Genomic DNA, 22,386 nt, shown 5'->3' on the forward strand with positions numbered 1-22,386 from the left:
AGCACACCTGCTAGAACATACAGTGCACGGCATGTGGTCACAATCAGTAGGAACCAAACATATCAGTCTGTTGGCACTACTTTCTGTGTTCAAAGACCTAAACGCCTTTCAAGCACAACTGCAAGGGAAGTCCGTTCTGGTCCTTACAGAAAGCACTAAGGCCATGTAGTACCAGAACAAACGGGGGGCACTCACTCTTCAGGGCTGTACAAACTGTCACAGAACATTTGGAAATGAGCATTCAAACACATGTTCCTATTGTCACAATATGTTCCAGGGGATCACAATCTTCTGGCAGACATATTCAGCAGAGACTTGCAGCTACCCGTAGAACATGAGTGGCGCTTGCAAGAACACATTTTACACAACGTCTTTGCGGAATGGGGTCACCCAGACATTAACCTTTTTGCAACACCGGAGAATGGGCAATGCCCAGATTATGCCTCCAGGAACTCCCAGAGAAAGTCCAAAGGGAAGGGTCTCTGGATAACCTGGTCAGGGAGATTTGCCTACGCTTTTCCCCCAGTTTCCCTACTCAACATATAGTTCACAAGATGCACCAGTAATAGGTCAAACTGATTCTGGTGACACCAATGTGGGCTTGACAGCCATGCTTCTCATCTCATGAGAATGTTACTCCCCACCGAGCAAACTGCATTGACTATATAACATGCTCTCACAAGACCAAGGGAAAACACTACACCCGTGCCCTCAAACGCTCAATTTAGAGTCTTGGCTCCTGGAGTCATAGAGTTTGGGCACCTCCAACTACCTCAAAGATGTATAAGCATTCATAGAGAAGCAAGGAAAACCTAACACACAGACATTGGGCCTCATTACAAGCATGCCGGTCCGGAAACAATGGTGCCGGTAGGTTTTCCAGCACCGTTGTTTCCGGACCGGCATACTACAGGTCTGCCTGCTGGAGCCGCCGTGCCCGGTAGATCTCACCCTGCCGGACACAGCGGCCACGGTAGGCAGACCGTCCCATAAGCACCGGCACTGGTAATGGCAACAACTCGCCTATAATACCGACATGGTTATGTCCGGACCCGTAATGAGGCCCATTGTTACTCCAATAAATGGAAACGTTTTGTCATTTGGTGCAATACTAATAACATCAACCCTATTGACTGTTCACCTAAACGTATAGTTCTTTATCAAACTCACCTCTTGGATTGCGGACTTGTTGTCAGTTCACTAAAGGTCCACCTTGATGCCCTCTCTGCGTAACCACATCTCAGCGCAAGGTTTCCTAGTGGAATGTAATTAAGGCATTCATGCAATGGGTAGAAAGACTTTACCCTCCTATTTCTAACCCAACTCCCAGATGGGACTTAAAGAATGGTTTTCTTACAAGGCTAATGGGACCTCCTAGGCTAGGCTAGTCTTAAGGCTCTCATCTATACAACTGCTGTTTGGTGACTATTACATCTATCAGGAGAGTTAGTGAACTGCAGGCTCTCTTGGTTCAAGAGCCATTTGTTATTGTTCATTAAGACAAAGTGGTACTTCACACACACCCATGCTTTGCTCCTAAATTCATTTCTAAGTTCCATTTATTTTATTTATTTTTGCATTTTTAAAGCGCTCACACAGCCCGCGGGCATTGAGGCGCTGTTATAGGAATTGTTTGTTTTTAGTTGCATAATAGTTTATTTTTTTTGTCTTAGTTGCGTATTTATAACGCGCTTAAATACCCAGAGGTTTCTAAGAGCGGACCCGGGGATCGAACCTGTGTTGCTTCAGGTTGTCTTGCTTCCAAGGCGAGCACGTTGCCGCTGAGCTATCCTCCCGGGACATGTGACCCAATCCATTGAACTTCCAACTTTCTTTCAGAATCCCACTAACTTGGGTGAAAGAAGCCTCCATACACAAGATGTTACAAGGGCAGTGGTGTATTGCATTGATAAAAACAAAACCACTAAGAAAGAGAGACCAATTCTTTGTCTCTGTTGGCGATGGTAGAGAAGGGGACTGTGTCGCTAAGTCAGCAATCTCTAGATGGATCGCAAAATGGATCCAGATGTGTTAATCTCTTGCTAAGAGTGCTGTACCCTTTACGCCTAGTGCAGCACCTTATACTTGAGGCACTATAGCTACTATAGCTTTTATTGCAAATGTTTCTCTTGGTTCTATTTGCAAAGCGGCTACCTGGAGTTCTGTTTACACTTTTACTCAGCATTACTGCTTAGTGTGAAAAACCTGAAGGTGTCTCCCTAGCTAGTCTCCGGGGGCCGGCGTCCAGGTGGCCAGGACTCGGCCATCGCTATTGGATCCAGTTCCTGGGTGTGGACCAGTGAGGGAGGATCACCTGGATGGAGAGTTCTTGGGAAGTGGGAGAGGGACACCGATGAGAGAGACACGGTTTCCCCCTTCTTCTTTCAACACCTTTTCCCCAGCCTACCACGTAGGATATTCCAAAACACTGCCCCTTTCCCCTTTTCCACACAAACACTTTCGCACAACACGAAAGACAACGGACTAACACCAGGGCCGTTTACCTGACATGTCCCAATACCAGGGTCAGGCAATTGACCAGAATCACACACACCTGACTGCCCTTTCCCTTACCCACAGGGATAAAATGTCAAGCACAAGAGCACAGGACGAGCAAGGCAAACCGCACAATGTGAGAGCTAACTCAGCACGGCAGTTCAAAAGGAGGAGAAAGACGGCACAGACAGAGAGGGTGAAAAGGAGAGAAGCGACCTTGCCCTTTCCAACCAAGGCCTGGGACACTGCCGCAGAAAGTCTATGACCGCGAACAATAGCTAACGTGTGTTGCAACAGATGTTTGCGGTACGTGAGACCCTCCTCCGCTGATAATCAAGCTGGGGAAGGACGCTAGTCTAGGTGATACCAACCTTGGCTCCAAGGATAAAGAAAAGCACTCGGTTCATCACAGCTGGTGAGTCGAGGGGAGAATCAATAAGAAACCGAACTGTGTTGAACAAAAAGTAGCTAGCGGCTAATTAGAACTTTGAAAGGCTTAATGATACATTGATAAAAGAAGGGGAAAACCAGCAACAGAGGAGTAGGGCACCACATGGGTGCTCAAGCAGGAAACTCTGACCGATTACCCGAAGGTGGAAACTACTGTGACCAGAGGCCCTTGGGGAAGAGGCGAAGAATGGTGAAAGGGGTCATACAGGGGTCTCGTAAAACCCTCTGTACCGTAGAAATTCTTTGACCGACAGAGAACTATGAAAGCTAAAGGAAGTGAATCCTGCATGTTGAAAACTAACACATGAACTGTGGAAATTAGCAAGAGCGAACCTGGACGAGGGGAGCTAATGAAAATGTATGAAGTCTGAAAGTCCTGTGAGGAATTATTGGTAAAAGTCGACGACAGTGAACACAGCAGAGGAATGCCGACAAGCAAAAGTTGGCAAGAGTGAACCTGGCAGCGGGAAGCCGACAACCAGGTGCAAAGCCCGAAAACCTATTTAGAAAGGATATTAAGAATTTGAAAGCAAGAAGTATTGCAAGACAAGGGGAAGAGAAGTGTCTCCCTTGTCATTTGGGATCCGAGCCCGGCCGAGCGAGATCCAGGGGTGGAAAGCTATCACCCAAAGTTCACTGAGAAGGGAACTGTCTTGTGAATTTGTTGAATACAATTTCTGAGGGGTCTGCGCCCAGAAGAGGGAGACACAGAGGTGAAGCCATCAACTAAAATATTCGTAGAACAGAACTTTTGTGTTTGTTTGAGAGCATCAGGCCTCGAAGGTGAAAGACCTTTATTGAAAATATACTTAACCATCGAAGAAACTGATAGCTGATACGGAACTTTTAGCTTGTGCTGGGAAGGCTCGAGCATGTGCAGTGCTCCAAAGTCCCCCCTTGTCCCGTGCTAAAAACGTGGGGAAGGGAGACCTCAAGGCAATCACATCCGGACTTATTATTTGAACATGGTTTCCTTGGTTTTGATACCCTATCCCACACTCTTTCTGTGATTAGTTGTAAGGATTTGGCAATAGGTTTTCCTTAGTATAGGCCCTTTTATTTTGATTTATTTTCAAATTTGTTTATTGGCATTTTAATTATGGGTACATATTTCAAGGTGACCGATTGGTCAGCGACATTCAGCCTTTATGGTTAAACAACAATTTTTACATAACAAGAACATAAAAAACATTAGAACTTTAACTATCTCCGATTCAAGGGTGGTTGATGACTGATGGGGTTGTAGGCGGGAAGGGAGCGGCCGGGCAACATGGACGCGGGTATGAACCTTCCGAGAATGTTGATGTTGGAAGGGCCTGGTTTCGAATTTCTTGGGCAATCTTTCAGGTCTTGTGCTAGGGCCGGTGGGTGGTTCAGGGGGGCTTATCGTCCGAGGAGTGAAACAGCCTAGACATGGTGTCTTTCCAAGCAGCGAGGGCCATGCTTGACTCGTCCGTGGATCTAGCCACGCTGTCCTCCCAAGCTCTTGTTTCGGCGGTCGCCCATCTTTCAAAGTCTTTGCGCCATGCCCTTTGATTTGGTCCTGCCGGCCTTTTCCATGCCATGGCGATGGTCCTTTTGGCTGTTATGCACAGTAAGTCCATCAGCTTGACCGCATATTTGAGTTTGGCCAGTCTGGGGTAGCAGCCTAGGAGGCATTCCGCTGGGGTCCATTTATATCTGGTGACTTCTGCCTCTTCGCAGGTTTTTTTAACCGCCGACCATAGACCGCGGGTTTTGGTGCAGTTCCAAAGCATATGGATTAGATCTGCCCCCTCAGTCCCACACCAAGTGCACTGTGTCTGGTCGGTTTTGTTGAATTGAGCAATCCTGCTCGGGGTTAAGTAGGTGCGGTAGAGTACATTTAATTGGATTAGCCGAAATCTCTGGTTTCTAGAGACCTCTTTCGGAAAGGCCAGTGCTCTGCTCCATTCCGCTTCGGACAACTCCTGTCCCATGTCTGATTCCCAGCGGGTCTTTAGTATGTCACCGCGGGGGTTAGGGATGTCAACAAGGAGTTTGTATATTTGAGATATTGCTTTCCCCTCTTCGCTCAGGGTGTACATCAAAGACAAGAGGGGAGTGGCCTCTGGTTCCTCTGGCCAGGTGTCCCATTTAGTGCGTGCTATCTTGCGGATTTTTTGGTACCACAGGAATTGGCCAGCGTGGATGCCCTCCGCCTCCTGCAGCTCAGCGAAATCCCTGAATGTGCCTCCGGAGTATAGATCGCCCCAGGTGTATACACCCTTTTCCTCCCAATGCCTAATGGTGTGGAGGGTGGTGACAGACTTGTCGAGTCCCGAGAGTATTGGTACTTCTTGGAAGTAAGGTTGCTTCAAGTGTAACACCGTCTTGGTTCTGCTCCATATTTTTCTGCCAAGGATTGTTAGAAAGGGCTGTTTGTGTAGCAGAGTTTGAGGGGCCCAGAGTAATTCCCTCAGGCGGATTGGGGAGATCATGGCCTGCAGGAGGGGGTTCTCCGAAGTGGTCCCGTCCGCTAGCCATTTGGTTACATGGCTTAGCTGAGCTGCAAGGTAGTATTTCTCTAGACTTGGCAACTGAATCCCTCCTTGGTTGTGCGGTAATACTAAGGTAGATAGTGCCACCCGATGTCTGCCCCTACCCCATAGAAACTCCTTAATTATTGTATCAAGGAGCTGGAAGAAGGGTTTGGTGATATAAAAGTGCACATTCTGGAACCCATATAGGAATCTAGGGAGAATGATCATCTTGGTTATTGAGGCCCTGCCCAGCATGGACAATGGAAGCTTAGACCAAAAACTTATGGATTTGCGCAGTTTGGGTATCGCAGCCAACGTGTTTCGTGTATGCATTTGTTCTGGGGTGTGCATTATCTGGATCCCAAGGTAACGGAAAGATTCGGTCTCCCATTTTATGCCCACTGAGGGAAGCTCTTCTGGTGATTTATTTTTCAGGGATGCTAATGGGAACATGCAGGACTTCGTTTTGTTAAATTGTATACCCGAAACTTTGGCGTAATTATCAAGGACCTCCAGTATTGTCGGGACATTGAGATGAGGGTTGTTAACATATATTAGGACATCGTCTGCGTATAGTGAAACAATATGGTCAGTCCCGCCCAGCCTAATTCCTGCATCAAAAAACTGCTTCCTAAGGAAGATTGCAATGGGTTCCAAACCCAGGATGTAGAGCATGGGAGAGAGTGGGCAGCCCTGCCTAGTGCCCCTGCGAATATCCCATGAGTCTGATACATATTTCCCGGATTTTACCCTGGCCCTGGGTTCATTATATAGGATCGCTACCCATCTGGTGAATCGTTGGCCGAGTCCAAAACCTTCCAGGACCGCTACCAGCCATTCCCAATAAATGGAATCAAATGCTTTAATAGCATCTAGGGAGAGTAGTGCGAGTTGTTTTTCGCTTGTATTGGTTTCAGCTATAATGTGCTGAAGCCTGCGTAAGTTTAAGGACGTGTTACGTCCAGGTATAAAGCCATTTTGGTCTTCGTGTACTATGTCGCCAATCACTTTGGACAGACGTCTCGCTAATATTGTCGTCAGTATTTTCACATCATAGTTGAGCATGGCGAGCGGGCGGTAGGAGTCACATTTATCAGAGGGTTTATCGGGTTTGAGCATCGGGACTAGTAAGGTTTCCCTCATACTGTCGGGTAGGATACCGGTTTCGAACGTCTCAGAAAAGACCTGGTGTAACAGGGGCGTCAGGGTGGGTTCGTATTCCTTGTAGAATTCTGGGGGGAGTCCATCGCATCCTGGGGTCTTACAAGTAGCGAGGGACCTAATAGCCTCTGTTATGTCTTCCGGTGTGATGTCGGAGTCTAGGGCTTCGGACTGTGTTGGTGACAATCTAGGCAGGCCGATTTCCTCTAGGGTGTCTAATATCTGGTCTTGCGGGACCTTGTGTGCGTGGGAGTATAGTTGTGCATAGAAACTTTGGAAGGTGTTGTTTATGTCTTGTTGGGTCCTGTGTTCTATGCCTTGTTCGTCTTGTAGTGCTGTGGTGACCTGCCTAGGGTGTTCTCTTTTGCAGAGCCACGCTAGTAGTCGACCCGGTCTATCGGCCTCTGCATGTGCTCTATTAGTTCTAACGCTAAAATCAAACTTAGCCAGCCTGTCCCATGCCCTGGAGCAGTCCTCCCGAAGAGAACTCAGTTCTTCTTCCCTCCCCAGCGTGTCAGTAGGGGTGGACTCTAGTTGTTGGACTACCAGCTCTTTCTGATTCAGTTCCTCTCGTAGCAATTTCCCGATGCCCCCTGCTTTTGCGATTGCTTCTCCCCGTATTACCACCTTTAGGGCATCCCATAGCGTTCCTATTTGGTCCACACTGCCCGTGTTTACCGCTATGTAGTTTTCTAAGGACTCCTTGAGCTCATCCCTGAAGGTCGGGTCTTTCAGAGCCTCAACAGGCATTCTCCACATAGGGATGGGCGGTCTAGGGCTATTGTGTTGCCAGTCTAATAGGAGTGGGGAGTGGTCGGAAATGGTCCTTCCTAGGTATTGTGCTTTAGTCATCTGAGGCATATGTTCTCTGCTTATGAAGAAATAATCTAGCCTCGTGTGAAGTTTGTGTGGGGATGAGTAATATGAGTATGTCCTTTCGCTTGGGTGGAGATCTCGCCAAGCATCTGCCAGATCGAGTTCGTTAACAGTTACCCTCAGGGATGAGGTGGCAGCGGGAAAGCCGCTTACCGGCGGGTAAGACCTATCTAGTTCGGGATTGTGAACACAATTAAAATCACCCCCCCACAAGAAGAGGCCGTCCCGATATTGTGACATTTGGGCGCTAAGTGCTTTTAAGTGAGCTGGGATGTTATTGTTAGGGAAGTATGAGTTTACTATACATATTTCTCTTTGTTCCATTGTTCCCCATATGATCAGATATCTACCTTCTGGGTCCCTCGCCAGCCTGCGTAGGAGAAACGGTACCTGGGGGTTGAACCAGATGAACACCCCTCTGGCGAATTTGGAGTAGGGGGCTCCGTAGCCTTGTCCCCCCCAGTGTTCTCTAAGCTTTTCATCCGCTTCGGCGGTGCAGTGAGTCTCTTGTAGGAGAGCGATGTCCACTCTCTTTCTTTGTAGGTAGGATTTAATCCTGTTCCTTCGGAGGTAGGTGCCCAGGCCCCTTACATTCCAAGTCAGTAGTCTAATGTGTGTAGTCATCTTGTTTTCGCAAAACGCTGGGAGAGCCCCCGCTTCCACCGGTGATGCAGATGGTGGCGACCAGTGTCACCAGTTCGGCACTGTTATGTGCGGTCCTGCCCGTCCTGGCCCTCCAGCCAATTTCCCCACCAGTCAGTTGTGATTTTGCCTTCGGAGATCTATCAACACTAACAACCTTCATCTCGTAAGATGGATCAACGAAAATGAACAACAATAAACTGCCCCCAGCAGTTGTCATGAACTCACAGCGCTCGGGGGCTCCCGGGCTTTCCAGTCCTCTCCAGGTCTTCCAGCCCGGGTGGTGTGTAGGTATTTTACCTGCACCATTTCGGTTGGGGTGGGCCGTCAGTGTTTTTTGCACAGGAGCCTCCGAGCTCCTGCCCGATTGCGTCGCCTTTTTGGTGTAGCGATGTGATTCATTTCGAGGTAGTAACCGTGGTTGATATGTCCTTCAGCTTCTTGCTTGATCTTTGTCGTTGTCCTGGTGTTTGTTGTTTCTCGCTATTCCCTCCGCATCCTCAGCCAGATTGTTGTGCTCAAGCCATAGGTTTGCCGCCGCCGGGGTTTCAAGGAAGATCGCCTTCCCGTTATAAAGTACTTTGAGTCTCGCTGGATATAGCAACATATATTTAAGGTTGAGTTTCCTTAGAGTGGCCTTCACTGGTATAAAGGAGTTTCTCGCCCGCTGTACTACTGGGGTGTAGTCAGGATACATGACTATTGACGCCGCGCCTCTTTTGATCTCTCCGCCTTCTCTCGAGAACCTCAGAATGGTCTCCCGATCCCTGAAGTTCAGGATTTTAGCTATTATAGGTCTCGGATGTGAGCCGGGGGGTGGTCGCTTTTGAAGGGATCGGTGAGCTCGCTCCACAGAGAAACCCTGGGTGAGTTTGCCTGCTCCGATTTCCTGCAGGAACAGCGTTTCAATGTATTCGGTGGGGTCGGGGCCCTCTGAGTCCTCCGGTATCCCCAGTATTCGGACATTGTTGCGGCGGGCGCGGCCCTCCGCATCTTCTGAGCGCGTTTCCAGTCGAGCTACTGTGGATTCCAGCTCTTTGACTTTCGCCTTGAGTTCCTGTGTGGTCTCCGCGGTGTCCTGTAGAGAGGCTTCAGCAGTGACCATTCTGTCGGTTAGGTTTCGCGTGTCTTGCCTCATCAGTTGAATGTCCGATTTTATTTCGCCGATCTTGTCTTCCATGGATGTTCGCAGTGCTGCTATCGCTTGTAGGATTTGAGAGTCTCTAGGATCCGTCGCCTGAGTCGGGGATCCTTGAGCAGCGCCCATCTCCTGTGGAATTTGTTGTTTTGGTCGGACTGAGGTGAAGGCATCCATTGTGACGAGTTTGGGTTTGTGCTTTGGAGGTGACATTCCTTCTAAGGAGGGCTTTAGTGAGGTGCTATGTGATGTCCGCTTCGAGCTCGTCCACCAGGGCTCTCAGGAGAGTGTTCCGAGAGGTGTGTGCGGCGTCTTGCTGCCTGTAGTGGCAGCGTATCCGTCGGGTCGTTTGTGCAGCTGTCGCCCTTGTTTCTTGTTGTTGTCGGGCCAGACCGTGTTCACATGTTTTAGGGCTGATTCGCACAGTGTTATGGTCCCTCTTAACGGCCCGGTTCTCCGGTGCGCTTACTTCCCGCAGTGTTGCTCTTGTCAGGACCACTGGTTGTTAGGAGTATGGAGCCGTCGTGGTTTGGTGGGCTTCGTGGCCCGATGGGTCCCCAGGTCGTTTTCAGTGATTGTGTGGGAGGGTGCCATTCACTGGCATCATGAATGCGGCAAGGTGCTCCCCTTCGCTCGTCTCGTTGTTTTAGGACATTGGTCAGGCGGTTGCCCGCGGATCGTTCTTCCTTTCGGGGGTTATGGTGCTGGTTTCCCAGGCCGTGGGTATATCCCTTGGGCAGGAGGTGGGAGGTGTATCTCTTCCGCGTTCTATGGGTGGGCCGTGTGATGGTCCCCGCCGCGGGGCTCGCAGGCCCTCGTTATGTCCTGGATGGTTCTTGGTGTCCTGGGTGGCCCGTGTCCTGTGTGCAGGCCGAGCGGCAGGGCCCGCTGGCATCTATTAGGGGCGAGTATTGCCCGGCAGCGAGGGCCCCCACCAGCCGGGTTCAAAGAGGGGCCGGAAGGCCCAGCACGCCCCCCGCGGTGTTCCTCGTCTGTTCGGTGGTCCTTAGCGGCCCGGGCCACCAGCCTCGACCCTCACCTCTTCTCCCGCGGCGGCGGTGCGTAGCGGTGAGCGCCCCGCGGTGGTCTCAGCGCAGGGATGGGAGGCGCAGTGTTCCGCTCACCGTCCGCAGCACGGACGATCCGGAGGGTGCCTCCTCCTTTAGTTCCCGGGCTCTCCTCGGTCGCGGGCCTCGGACGGAGTCGCGGCCGCCATCTTGGATCCCCGGGGGCCGAAGCGCGCAGGTCGCGTTTTCGGTGCTGCTGGCTCCGTTTTCGTTCGGGTTTTCCCTCGGGCGATGCAGGCTCGGATGAGGCAGCTGAAGATGTGTTTATTGCCGTCCTCAGTTCGGGCTGAAAGTTCCTACGAGGATCGTTATCAGGATCTGGGCAGGAGCTCAGGAGAAGTACGTCCTCAGTCCATGGGTCTAGGCCACGCCCCCTTAGGCCCTTTTATTTTGATACGTCGCCTCTAGGACTGCCTAATTTTTCATTCGGTGGTTGGCGCTTTCTCCCATTTTAGCTTTAGGTTTAGTTTAGGCGTTTTTCCACCCTGCATTTATAGTTCAATAAACACCCTTGAACTGTGATCACTTGTGTCTGTCTTTACTGTTGCCACACTGAGTTCCTTACATTAGACTCACACTCTAAGGCTGATTCGCAGGTGGGACAGGCAGTGCTAAGACATTTCTTTGCTACTGTTTCTTCACACCACCATCTGCATGTATTGCTCTCTAGTCTATGCACAGAATGTGATTCTAAGCAAATTCACCAGCACCAGAAGACATGCATTACTCACTGTAATTGTATTTCTGGTGCTTGTATCTGCATAGATTCACATGCGCCCACCCTTCCTGCCTTGGAGTGGAGGAACTGTGAGACAGGCATGGTGACAAGAGAGACACTGGGCCTCATTCCGAGTCCGGCGCTAATGGAAAAACGATGGCGGAAAAGTAATTCCGCCATCCTTTTCCGCCGTGGACTATTCCGACCCTTCACACCGTAATTACCACCGCCGTAAAGTACGACGGCGTAAATAGCGGACCAGTGTCGCGCGCCCGAGACACCACGTCGGAAATAACGCTAAGGCGTAAACCAGTGCTGATCCCAAGTAAAGCGGACACGGTAAAAACGGCCTCCACAAGGGCGCAAAGTACCTTAACGCCATGGCGTAATTACCAGCATCGCAGAGAAGGTGTTAACAACCCTGAACAGTGCCAGAAAGAGGAACAGGTGCACCCAATCAGCACAGGTGGAGTCCATAGAGTCAGGCACAGCACAAAAGGAGCACACCCACACACCACACCCCCTCCCACACCAGGATGATACCAATTCTCGCAGCATTCATGGAGCTGGAGGCCCTGCTTGCAAGGCAGCAACGACGACAACATCAACAACAGCAACCACAGCCCCCACCACAGAGGATACACAGGAGGAGAAGGAGGCAGAGATGGGCCCAGCATGCCCTACCGGTGCAGCCACCATTACCACGCCGGCAGCCCCCAATTCCACGCATCAGACCCACCCCCTTCAACCTCACACCAGAGCAGATACACACCCTGTACCGGCTTGACCGGGACACGATAACCACCATAGTGGCCCTGATACATAACGACATAGTGAGCCTAATAGAAATCAGCACTGCCATCCCCCCTCTACTAAAGGTAGTGTCTGTGCTCCACTTCCTTGCCACAGGGACCTACCAGCATACAGTGGGGCACATGCATGGCATTTCACAGCCCATATTTTCCCGGATACTCAACCAAGTGCTCGATGCCCTCCTCAAGCACAGAAGGGACTACATATGCCTCCCCCGGACTCCCCAGGAGACATATGATACCAAAGCTGCCTTCCATGCACTTGCAGGCATGCCAAATTGCATAGGTGCCATCGACTGCACCCACGTAGAATTGGTGGTTCCCCATGCCATGGAGGTGCCGTATCGCAACCGCAAGCAATATCACTCCATCAACGTCCAGATGGGTTGTAATGCCAGTAAAGCCATCACACAATGCAATGCCCGATACCCCGGATCAACTCATGACTCCTTGGTCCTGCGCAACTCTACACTACCACGCTACATGGAGCGACATGCTGAACGACGTACCTGGCTGCTTGGTGAGTAACCGGAATGGGCCATGGCTGTCCATTGGGGCTGTGAGTAGGCTGTCAGCATACTCCACCCGGGTGGTAAAGGGTGGGGTAGAGAGATGCATAAGGGTGGGACAGTCAACGCCATTGTACGATGTAATGGGGTGACTGTATCCTGGGACATGTGTGCATGGCCAGTGAACACCTGCTGCAATGTCAGATTAGCCCAATTCTCCACCATGATTGCATGAACACTTACCTTCATTCCACTCTCATGCAGGTGATGCTGGCTACCCATTGAAGCCGTGGCTCATGACCCCGGTCCGCAACCCACAAAACAGGCACCAGGAGGACTACAATAGATCTCATACCCGTACACGGGTGGTGATAGAGCAGACCTTCGGCCTTTTGAAGGCACGATTTCGTTGCCTCAGCCGGTCAGGTGGGGCCCTCATCTACAGCCACGAGAAGGTGGCCAAGATCACCATGGCATGTGCAATGCTGCACAACATGTGCATCCATCGGAACGTGCCACTGCCCCCTGACGTGGGTCTGCTACCACCAGAGGACGAGGAGGAGGAGGAAGGAATGGCAGGACAGCATCACGGGGCCGATGCACAGGAGGGACGTCACGTGCGACAAGCATTGATTGACCAATATTTCTGAGTCACAAGTCAGCTGAGGGGGTGAGGATGACAGGACATTGGGCACTGGGTGTGGGGATACATGTACTACATGCACTGTGAGACATTAAAAGACACATGCACAATGATCAATGTCCACTCTGTTTTCCAGGATACACCAAACTGTGTATTGTATAATCATGTGAAAACGTGTACAGATAATCCTCCACCCTCACCCCCCTCCCCCCAACTCCCACGCACACCCTCACCCCCTCCCCCCCAACTCCCACGCACACCCTCACCCCCCTCACCCTCCCCCCACAACAGCCCCACAATGGTCCCATCAATACTACATAGGCCACATGTGTGTGGCTTCATAGTCAATGGGCACGACCCGAGCATGAGGAATCATTTTCGCATTGTGCGTTGTGACCTGCGGACCGGGCTGGTCTGCATGGAGGAGCACTGGGAGGGTGGTTCCTCCTGCTGGGGCTGAGGTCTGGGGGTTGCTGCCTCCAGGGCATCAGCAATCCTGCCGAGCACCTCACAGAGCCGGTTTGTGGATGTAGTGATGACCTCGCCCAGAGCCTGCAGGTCACTGTGGGAGTGCACAGCTTCTGCGGCCGATGTGGGGGATGTGGTTGGCAGGCTCGGTATTGGGCCTGCAGGCCTCTCAGGTGTTTCGGCAGGGGAAGTGGGCTGATGTGAGACAGGTGTTACCCCTTCGCCTGTGAGACCTGGGCCATCACTCGACCCGGAGTCGCTGTGTGCAACCTGGCTGTATGATGGTGACTCAGGGCTGTAGACGTTGGTCTCCTCCACGTTGACCACGGAATAGGATGTGGGGCTGTCTGGCACACTAAGGAGGCACATGGCAGCATTCTCCCCTGACATGCTGGATTCCTCAGGGTGCAGCGTGGGGCATGTTTCCGGCGGAACTGCAGCCATGTCCAGGTGCGCGGGTGGGGGTTGTGTACCCTCCATGGGGGTTGCTGGAGCAGGTGGTGTAGTATGGGCCTTATGTCTGCCAGCAGGTATGCGCTGTACCCTGCCCCTGTCTCGGGAGGTACTTGGCCGGGACCCTTCCTGCTCCTCACTTTCATGACCGCTACCTGTGGGGGGCAAGAGAGAGACAGCATGATCAATGATCTGGGGGTCATCATGACTTCAAGCCTGTGGTAACACATTGGGAGAGCAGCGTCTTGGTGATATTTTGGTCGGTGAGTGAACTTGGCTTGGATGGTAAAAGCATACTGTTGGCGGGGTCAATCATGTTGGCGGAGTACTGTGGTGAGTGACATTGACCAGCTTTCTGTGTGGCATGGCCAATATGGGTGTCAGCCTTGCACCTGACATCATCCTGGGTCCCACTTGTTACGACATGGTTGCAGGGGGGGGGGGCTACGAAGCAAACATGATGTGACTCTTTGGCCAGCCCTTTGCGGTGAATTACATTAGGGATGCATGTACTGTTTGGACTCTTGACACTCACTCCTGTCTCCAGGGCCTGCTGACGGTTTGCTGACATGATGGCCCGCACCCTGAGACGGAGGTCATCCCAGCGTTTGCGGCAATGCGTTGTGCTGCAGGGGGTGTTCCCAACGGCGCTCACCCTCTGTGCGACCAACTCCCATATCTCCTCCTTTCTGAGGATGGTGGGCCTACGCATGTCGCTGCAGAATACGATATCTGCATGTTCATGCAGAGTGTCGACCAGGACCTGTAACTCATCCTGGGTGAATTTTTCTTTTCGGATGCGCGCAGCGCCCTTTTTCAGAACTTTAGGCATGATGATCTTCTCTGTTGTATATTTGGTCGATCTGAGTCCTGTATGGAGTCCTGTATGTCCTGTATGGAGAGGATTGCAATGGATTGTGATTTTAAATATGGCCGCCGTGATGCTTCCCGTTCCTGTGCGATGACGTTATTTCCGTTTCCGGTATTTAACGGTGGCCGTAATTTACGGTTAGCGTAAATTACGGTCTGCGCTAATTACGGATTCCATCGAAGGCGATGGTGTTAATTACGTCTAGGTTTATGGCGGTAAGGGGTTTGACGGGACCTTTTGCGCTATGCCGCAAGGGAGTTTACCGCCATGGCGGAATACTCGTGCACGCGAAGTTGGAATATGGTGGAAATAGCGCCTTCCGACCACATCGTACATGGTATTTACGCCATGGCGGTAATTACTGTTACTTACCGCCGGACTCGGAATGAGGCCCACTGACTCAGAAATAAAAATTTCAAAACTTGTATTCAAAGTTTTAGGGTTGGTGTAATCCCTAACTAATCCTAATTCTAAGGGGACATTTTCCTGAAATGATGCTTCTAATGGCTGTCTATGTTTGGAAGTAAAAAAAAAAAGTCTATCTGGGTCTAAACCTATGGCTGCCCTCACTCTATACAAAACTGTATTGGGTCCTTTTTTGTCAAAATTGAAAAGCAGTGGTTCAACAGAAAAATTGGAAACACAGGATCAGTTTCTGGTGGCTTCCCTGCCAGGCGTGGTTCCAAGTTTAGAAGAAATGAGTGCAATCAAACAGGGTCCTTGCAGCAACTCCAAATACCTTCAGTGTCTTTGAGTCCCTTGGGGTTCCTTTCCCCAACTTTCAGTTCTTTCAATAGTATAAAGCAAACCAATAAGTCTCCAAATGAGCCGGGCGTCTTAGGGTTCCCTTCCCTGAGCTCGGGCCCCTTTCAGCTTTCAAATCAAAAAAGTCTGTTATCAGGAGGCACTTTTTTTTCTTAAGTTGGCCTCTCAGGGTTCCGTTCCCCAAGCACAGGCCTCTTCTAGCTGTCAAACACAAAACACAATGTATCACAGTTATTTTCAGGTTTCTCAGGGCGCCCTTACCCAATCTCAGGCCCCTCTAATTCCGAACACAAATTCAGCTGGCCAGGACATGCCCTTCCCTAATTTACAGTTTTCTTTACATGCAGTCTTTTCATGGGGTAGAATCAGAGGATTTCGAAAATGCCAGGCTCTTTGCTTTTCCTTAGCACGACCTCTCTGACCCTTTGCACCTCTGTTTCTGGCTTGCATTTTTCCTTAATAACTTCTTCTATCTTCAGACGTTTATTGTGCCAGCCAGCATTGCCTTTTATTCCTTTCACTTTGGGGTGCACACTTGCACTGTTCTTCTCCACTCTGCTTTACACTTCTCCTGCGCCTCTTGCACCTGCATGGTTTATGGTTCTTCTTGCACACTTCTATTTCATTCACTTCTGTCCTTGGTTGTGCCCACTTGCACTTCTTTTCCTCTACTCTGCGCCCGGGCACCTCTAAACTGCCACTTTCCTTCTCTGTGATCACTCGCACATTTTCTTGCTTTCCTCGTGGGCTGCTTGCCCTCTCTTGTCTTTCTCGGGCGCCATCGCACTCTCCTCTTACTTTGCTTCTTGTTCGCTTTCAATTTTACATGTGGTGTGTTTGCCCTTTCTTTCAAATCATTTTACTTTCTGTCTGCTTTTAATTCTGCACCGCGCACACTGTTTCTCCTCTGTAACTGTCTTTCACTTGCTCTACTTGCTTTCTCTTTCTACTTCCCGCTTCCTGCTTTCCGCTTCGTGCCGCTTTAACATTCTTGCCTTTCCACCCTCTCCCGCTCCAGCCACTGGTGAAGAATGGTTTCTCCGAGATGCTTTTGGTCGAGGTCAGGATCTCACCACCTGCCCCTCAGAGTATGGATATATTTGACCGAATTCTATTTGGTCGTGGCAAACTGACCATAAATCAATTTGGTTGGTGCCCAATTTAAACGCACATGCATTTTTATTTTTGTCCCAACCCGCCCCCACCCCCTCCCGCTCCAATTTCCCAACTTTCTAGGGTAGGTCGTTGTCAGTTTCCCCATATTATTCCTATGGGTAATCTTTTGCTGATCTTAGTTGCCTCTTCCTCATCTAAGTATTTGCTGGAAAAGGGGAGATGGGGTGAGATTGTAGGCTGAGGTAGAGTAGGTTGGGGTATTTTTGGGACTTGGGGAATACGATGTGTCGCCCTTGGGCATCCTCCTCCCAATCCCTGATAACTCTCCATTCTGGTGATCCTCCCTCGCTTGTTCACCCCCAGGGTTAGGATCCAAAAGCAATGGTCCTTCCCAGGCCACCTGAATGGAAGATCCGAGGGAGTGGGTGGGAGAATACCATCAGGTTTCTCATAGATCATAGACCTCTTACATCTTATTTTCTTCTGTACTCACTCACGCATTCTATCAGGCTCCCTCATAGCAGAACAAAAACAACCAGGGGGACCTCAACGCATGAAGGATTTTTGGTACATTACACGTTACGTTAGTGATAGTGTTACTGTGACACCCATGTCGACGTCCCTTTTCGATTTTTGAAAAAAAGATGCAATACTCCGCCATTACCACTAGATCTCTGACTATATGCACAGCATGTGAATCTAAGCAGATACAAGCACCAGAAATACGATTACAGTGAGTGATGTATGTCATTCTTGGTGGATGTTTTTTACAATGCTACATACAATAAAATTGCTTCTAAGACAGGTAGAGGTGGCAGAGGGTGAGGATCTAACAATTAGTGATTCCTTGATCAACGTTACAGGTTCCCGGTAAAAAGGGGTTGGCATAAATTGGTAACAGTCCAGGCAGACGTTGTTTTCTTCCAGTTATCTCTTGGTAAGTCCTAGAAATTGGTTCGCTTTCATCACAGAATTTTATAATTTCCCAGAGCTGAAGGAGAGGGGACTTAAGGTTACGTTTCAAGTTACACACTGTAGTAACTATGGTACTCCTAGTTCTTCAACACCTTTATTCTTAAACACCTACCATACCCTAATACTCCACCTTGCCTTTAAAACAAATTTTATTTGTGCAGATAAAAGGGACTGATACTTTGGAGGCTGAGTGGAGTTAAATTCTGAATGCTGGGATTGGCCACCCAGGCTCAGGCCTCCTTTTTTTTTCTTTACATGCCAGTGCTGTCCAGTATTATTGGACATTCCGTGCATAGGACAAAAAGTACCATACTTACTACCGTGAGTAACTTTAACATTTCTATTTCAGATGCTGCTGTCAACCAGAGGACCGTCTGTACCCTTCCCAAAAGAGGAGTCCATGCGCACTGTGGAGTGGCAGTCAGAGATTTCGGCGCATAAGCCAAACCCTCGAGCCATGTCACTGAGTAAGGGCTATTGATTATACTTTTCTTGGAAGGGGGACATGACCTGCAACCTAGGTGGATGTCACTCACTTGCAGGCAATCACCTGTCTTCTCACAGTGCACAACGGGGCTACAGGACACATGCCTAGTATTTCCTAGTATTTGCAGACGTTTTCTCCCATCACTCAAAGGTCCTAGTATTTTCTCACAGCACAACTGCTTGAAAGGAGATTTGAATGCATACTCTGCTACAGAGCAGCCCATCATTGTTGCGCTTAGAAGGCACAGTGCAGAAACGAATCCACACCGACCCTCTGCAGTTTTTTGCTTTTCCTTTCCTCGCCTCACTCAGCCCTCTGTTTAGACATCTTCTCAAACAGAGATTAAATTCTGTGTACAGTCATTACCCATTGCCTAAAAGGTCCAGGAATACAACCATCGTGGAGCATTCTGCATGCCTTGCTCACTTTGACCTCCAGGATAGTTCTGTGATTGTACTTTACTGCATTGATTGCCAGATAGATGCAGGTTTTGGAATGTATGAGAACAGAGTGTAAAATGGAATTATAGTATATGTGAGTGTGAGAATGCTGTGCCCCTAGTGTTCCACCACTAGCAGTTGAGAGATGTAGCCTGAGTGATGGGAGCCAGTGCAACCCATCCTCGTCAGCCTTGTTGCAATGTGACTTTTTAGGACACATCAGGTAAGAGTCCATTACAAGTCTATTTTATTACAGGACAGGGACCCACTGGCTCCCACCACCCAGGCTACATCTCTCCAACTGCCAGCAAACCCAATGTGAAGTTATCTAGGCCTGGTGTGAGGCCAAAAGGGGAGCTTTTGGAGGAGATAAAAAAGTTGATAACCCTGCGGAATTAAGCATAGTTGGGAGCATTTCTGGGAATGGTTGAGTTTTATCAAACGTTCATTAAAACTTTGCGGAAAGGGTTCACCACACGAGTGTACTACTAAAAAAAGGAGAGGTATTTGTTTGGAACAGGGAGTGTGAAAGAGTATTTGAAAGGATCAAAGGTGAAATTGAGATGTCCTTTGCATAGGGAAATTTGAGACCTTGCTAAAATCCATAGTTACTGTGCATGCAAGTGATAGTGGGTTAGGGGCTATCTTATCTCGGAAGCAAAGGCATGGAGAAGAAAGTTTGATACACAAATTCCAAACCGTTAAAATAAGTTTTTACCAAAAGGCTTGGACAAGGTGTCACATCGAATTTCTAGTTGGGTATCCATGATGTAGTCTCATAGTTTTGTTTTAGAGGTGCTACCAGGGTGTGAAAACACTTTTGCCGTTAATTTGTCTAGATTGCCCAGTAAGGGTGAGGGGAAAGGAGAGTGGATGAAACAGGTATCGGTAACGCGTGACGGTATAATTGGTCGAGAAGAGTGGATGTAGGGTTTGCTACAAGACAGCAACATGAAAAATGTAATGATATTAAGTATATGAAAGAGGTGTGGCCTGCAAAAAGGCCAAGTGTCCAGGTTGGGGCGAGTAGTCGTGATGAACTGCTTAAGGTATATATTTAAATGGCTCACAAGGGTCATGTCGGATTATAAAAAAACAAAGGCCATATTGAGAGGGGATTACTGGTGGCCCAACTTTAATAGGGAAGTATAAAATAAATTGAAGAAATGCATTGAGTGTGAGAATTCTGCTAAAGGATTTTGTGCCAGAACGAAACCAATGAATGTAGTGGAGACTCCATGTGAAGTGTGGGAGGAATTAGCTTTGGATATCTTAGGACCTGTGTGTTTGGGAAGAGAGGATGCGGAATTCGTAGTTGTCTTAATGGATCTATTCTCGAGGTGGATGTAGATCACATTTATGAAAGGGACATGGACCGACAAACTAGTTAAATGTTTGGAGGAGGTATTCAGCTGTGAGGGATATCCAAGCAGCATCCTTGCCAACAATATAACACAGTTTGTGGGTAAAGGTACAGAGAATATTTATTACAACATGGAATCAAACACAAACGAACGTCATTATATCATCCAGAAACTAACGGGGCAGTACAGAGGGTGAACAAATATATCATGGATGCTGTACAGATAGCTGATGTGTGTGGAAAAGCAAAAAAGGAGGCTAATGAGGAAAGGATCAAAGCTTTACAGACATCTCCACATGTGGAGACTATGGGTCGCCATTCGAGCTAATGAAAGGAAGAAAGGGGCATACATTGGTATGCTCCATGTGGTTCAAAAGAGCAACACGTGTAGAGATTGATATAGAGTCTCTAAGGGGGAAAGAAGAGGAGAGAAAAATTAAAGTAGTCTAGTGACTGAAAGAAAGGAGTGAAAAGAAAAACAATGTGGGTGGCTGGGCACGCATTAGGAAAGCATTGGTGAAACAAAAAGGAGATGCTTTATGGAGTGCACCGTCGAGGGTTGGGCCAGTACTTTATGGAGCAATGGGCATCGAGGGAGTTCTCCGACTTCTCCAATAATCCAGTGCACTTATTACCTGCCAGCACACACAACAGTGCAAGGCTCCACAAAATACTTATTACTTTTAAATCCTTCCTACACATTTCCAAAACATATGGATGTAGTTCCTTCTTGTTGTTCTGTTGCAGTGTGTTTGGAATACATAACATGTATGCATGCCAAGATGCAATGTTCTACTTGCGTCTCCCAATAAACTTTAACTTTACATCATTAATTCATGTGCACTCTCCTAAGGCGCATCTATAAACTTTAACTGCCACACATAATCTACTCTGCATCCACTGCTTTTATACACCAATAAATGTGTGTAACAATAAACTTGAATCACTCAATGCTCGGTAGCACATAATTCTGCTGCGTCTATAAGACATCCACACATTTGGCACTCAAATTTGGTACCATTAGACCTTTCATGGATTCACATGCTGTTTGAATATTCCCGTCGTCAGGCTGGGAATCCTCTGTAACATTAAAGCAGTTTTACCTTTAAATGTTTAAACTGCTTGTCACTTGGCTGGGCTGTTGTGCGCTGACAAAGATGGCCGCCTGAAGTGGTAGCTCCGTAACCATCAAGATCCTGCGATAAAAATCCTGCGGTATGAAGTGTTTGCCGGCACAAAGAGCAGAAGATACGCATATGGTATCCACCCGGGCAGCTCCAGGCGAAATCCGAGGGAAATCTGCGCAGTGACAAGCCCAAACTGAGCGGTGACGCTGTAACAGACCGTCGACCGTCCCCTGAGCTGTGCGCCGAAACTGCAGGATCAGAATAGTCGCAGCGACCCATCGGAAGGTGGCGATTTGGGGACCCGGCGGTTCCAAACATCTGTGGAGGCGGGGACTGGATTGGAGCTACCCTGCCGAGGGCATCTCGGGTGTCAGGGAGGCTCGGCCGAGGGGGTTCATCTGCGGGCCTCCACCGCCTGCAGGGCGACCAAACACAGGCAGAGCACCAAAAAGCCGTTGCATCAGGAACTAGGCAGAGCGGGGGCCGAGTAGAAGCGGGTAAAGAACACGTGTGGAGGAGTCCATACCATAACGTGTGTGCTCCTCGGCGCCTGCCCTGCTTCCCCCCAGGGTCGGCTGCACATCAGTGCAAGTGGAAAAAGGGAGAGCCGCGACGGAGGAGCCTGCAGTGCAGAAGGTACATGTCTGAGCACACCCGCTGGGCCTCCCGCGGCCACCCAAGGCAAGGTCTCCCCTGCTCCCCAGGTACCCAACACACCCACAGGGGGGCTGCCAAGCACGCGACCTTCCCAGCACCGGACCGCAGAGACAGCACACACCGCGCATCCTTCCCTGGACGGACCTGGCCCCCAACGCCACCCCCGAGCAGAAAAAGAGAAACCGGTCTGCCCTCTACTGGATTACAGCGGGGCACCGCAAAACTGAATCCGCAGCACCATACTAACATTGTGAGGATACCTGGGCATCGGCCGCATTCACCCCAGGCCGCATTGTGTGGGGAATTACACTGGGGCACACAACACGCAAAAACCAACGGTCACAGGTGAGCCCGCTGTGCCACCAGGCCGCCAATCCAAGCAAATGGCACAGCTACGCGTGAGCGAGCCCTGTTTCATGCCAAGCAACCCCGAGCCAGATGGTTGTCATCCGCAGCCACCCAAGACAGGGTCTGCCCGGCGGCCCAGGTACCCAACACACCCACAGGGGGGCTGCCGAGCATGCAACCTTTCCCGGAACCGGACCGCAGAGACAGCACACATCGCGCATCCATCCCCAGGCGGACCCGGCCCCCAACGCCACCCCCGAGCAGAAAAAGAGCACCTGAGCTTCCCTTTACTGGAGTACAGTG

At 49.7% G+C, this 22,386-nt stretch overlaps 1 protein-coding gene across 5 annotated transcripts in view; it reads left to right on the top strand.

Moving 5' to 3' along the window:
• LOC138528612 (uncharacterized) overlaps positions 1-22,386 on the top strand; it is a 1,266,637-nt gene that overhangs the window by 928,598 nt on the left and 315,653 nt on the right. For all 5 annotated transcript variants that reach the window (XM_069640406.1, XM_069640404.1, XM_069640408.1 and 2 more), the window contains one exon: positions 18,011-18,128. In XM_069640406.1, the coding sequence (XP_069496507.1) occupies positions 18,011-18,128 (118 nt within the window). The remainder of the gene's footprint in view (positions 1-18,010; positions 18,129-22,386) is intronic.

The sequence above is a fragment of the Ambystoma mexicanum genome, chromosome 7q, assembly GCF_040938575.1.
Source record: "Ambystoma mexicanum isolate Mex_15411 chromosome 7q, UKY_AmexF1_1, whole genome shotgun sequence".
Classification (NCBI taxonomy): domain Eukaryota; kingdom Metazoa; phylum Chordata; class Amphibia; order Caudata; family Ambystomatidae; genus Ambystoma; species Ambystoma mexicanum.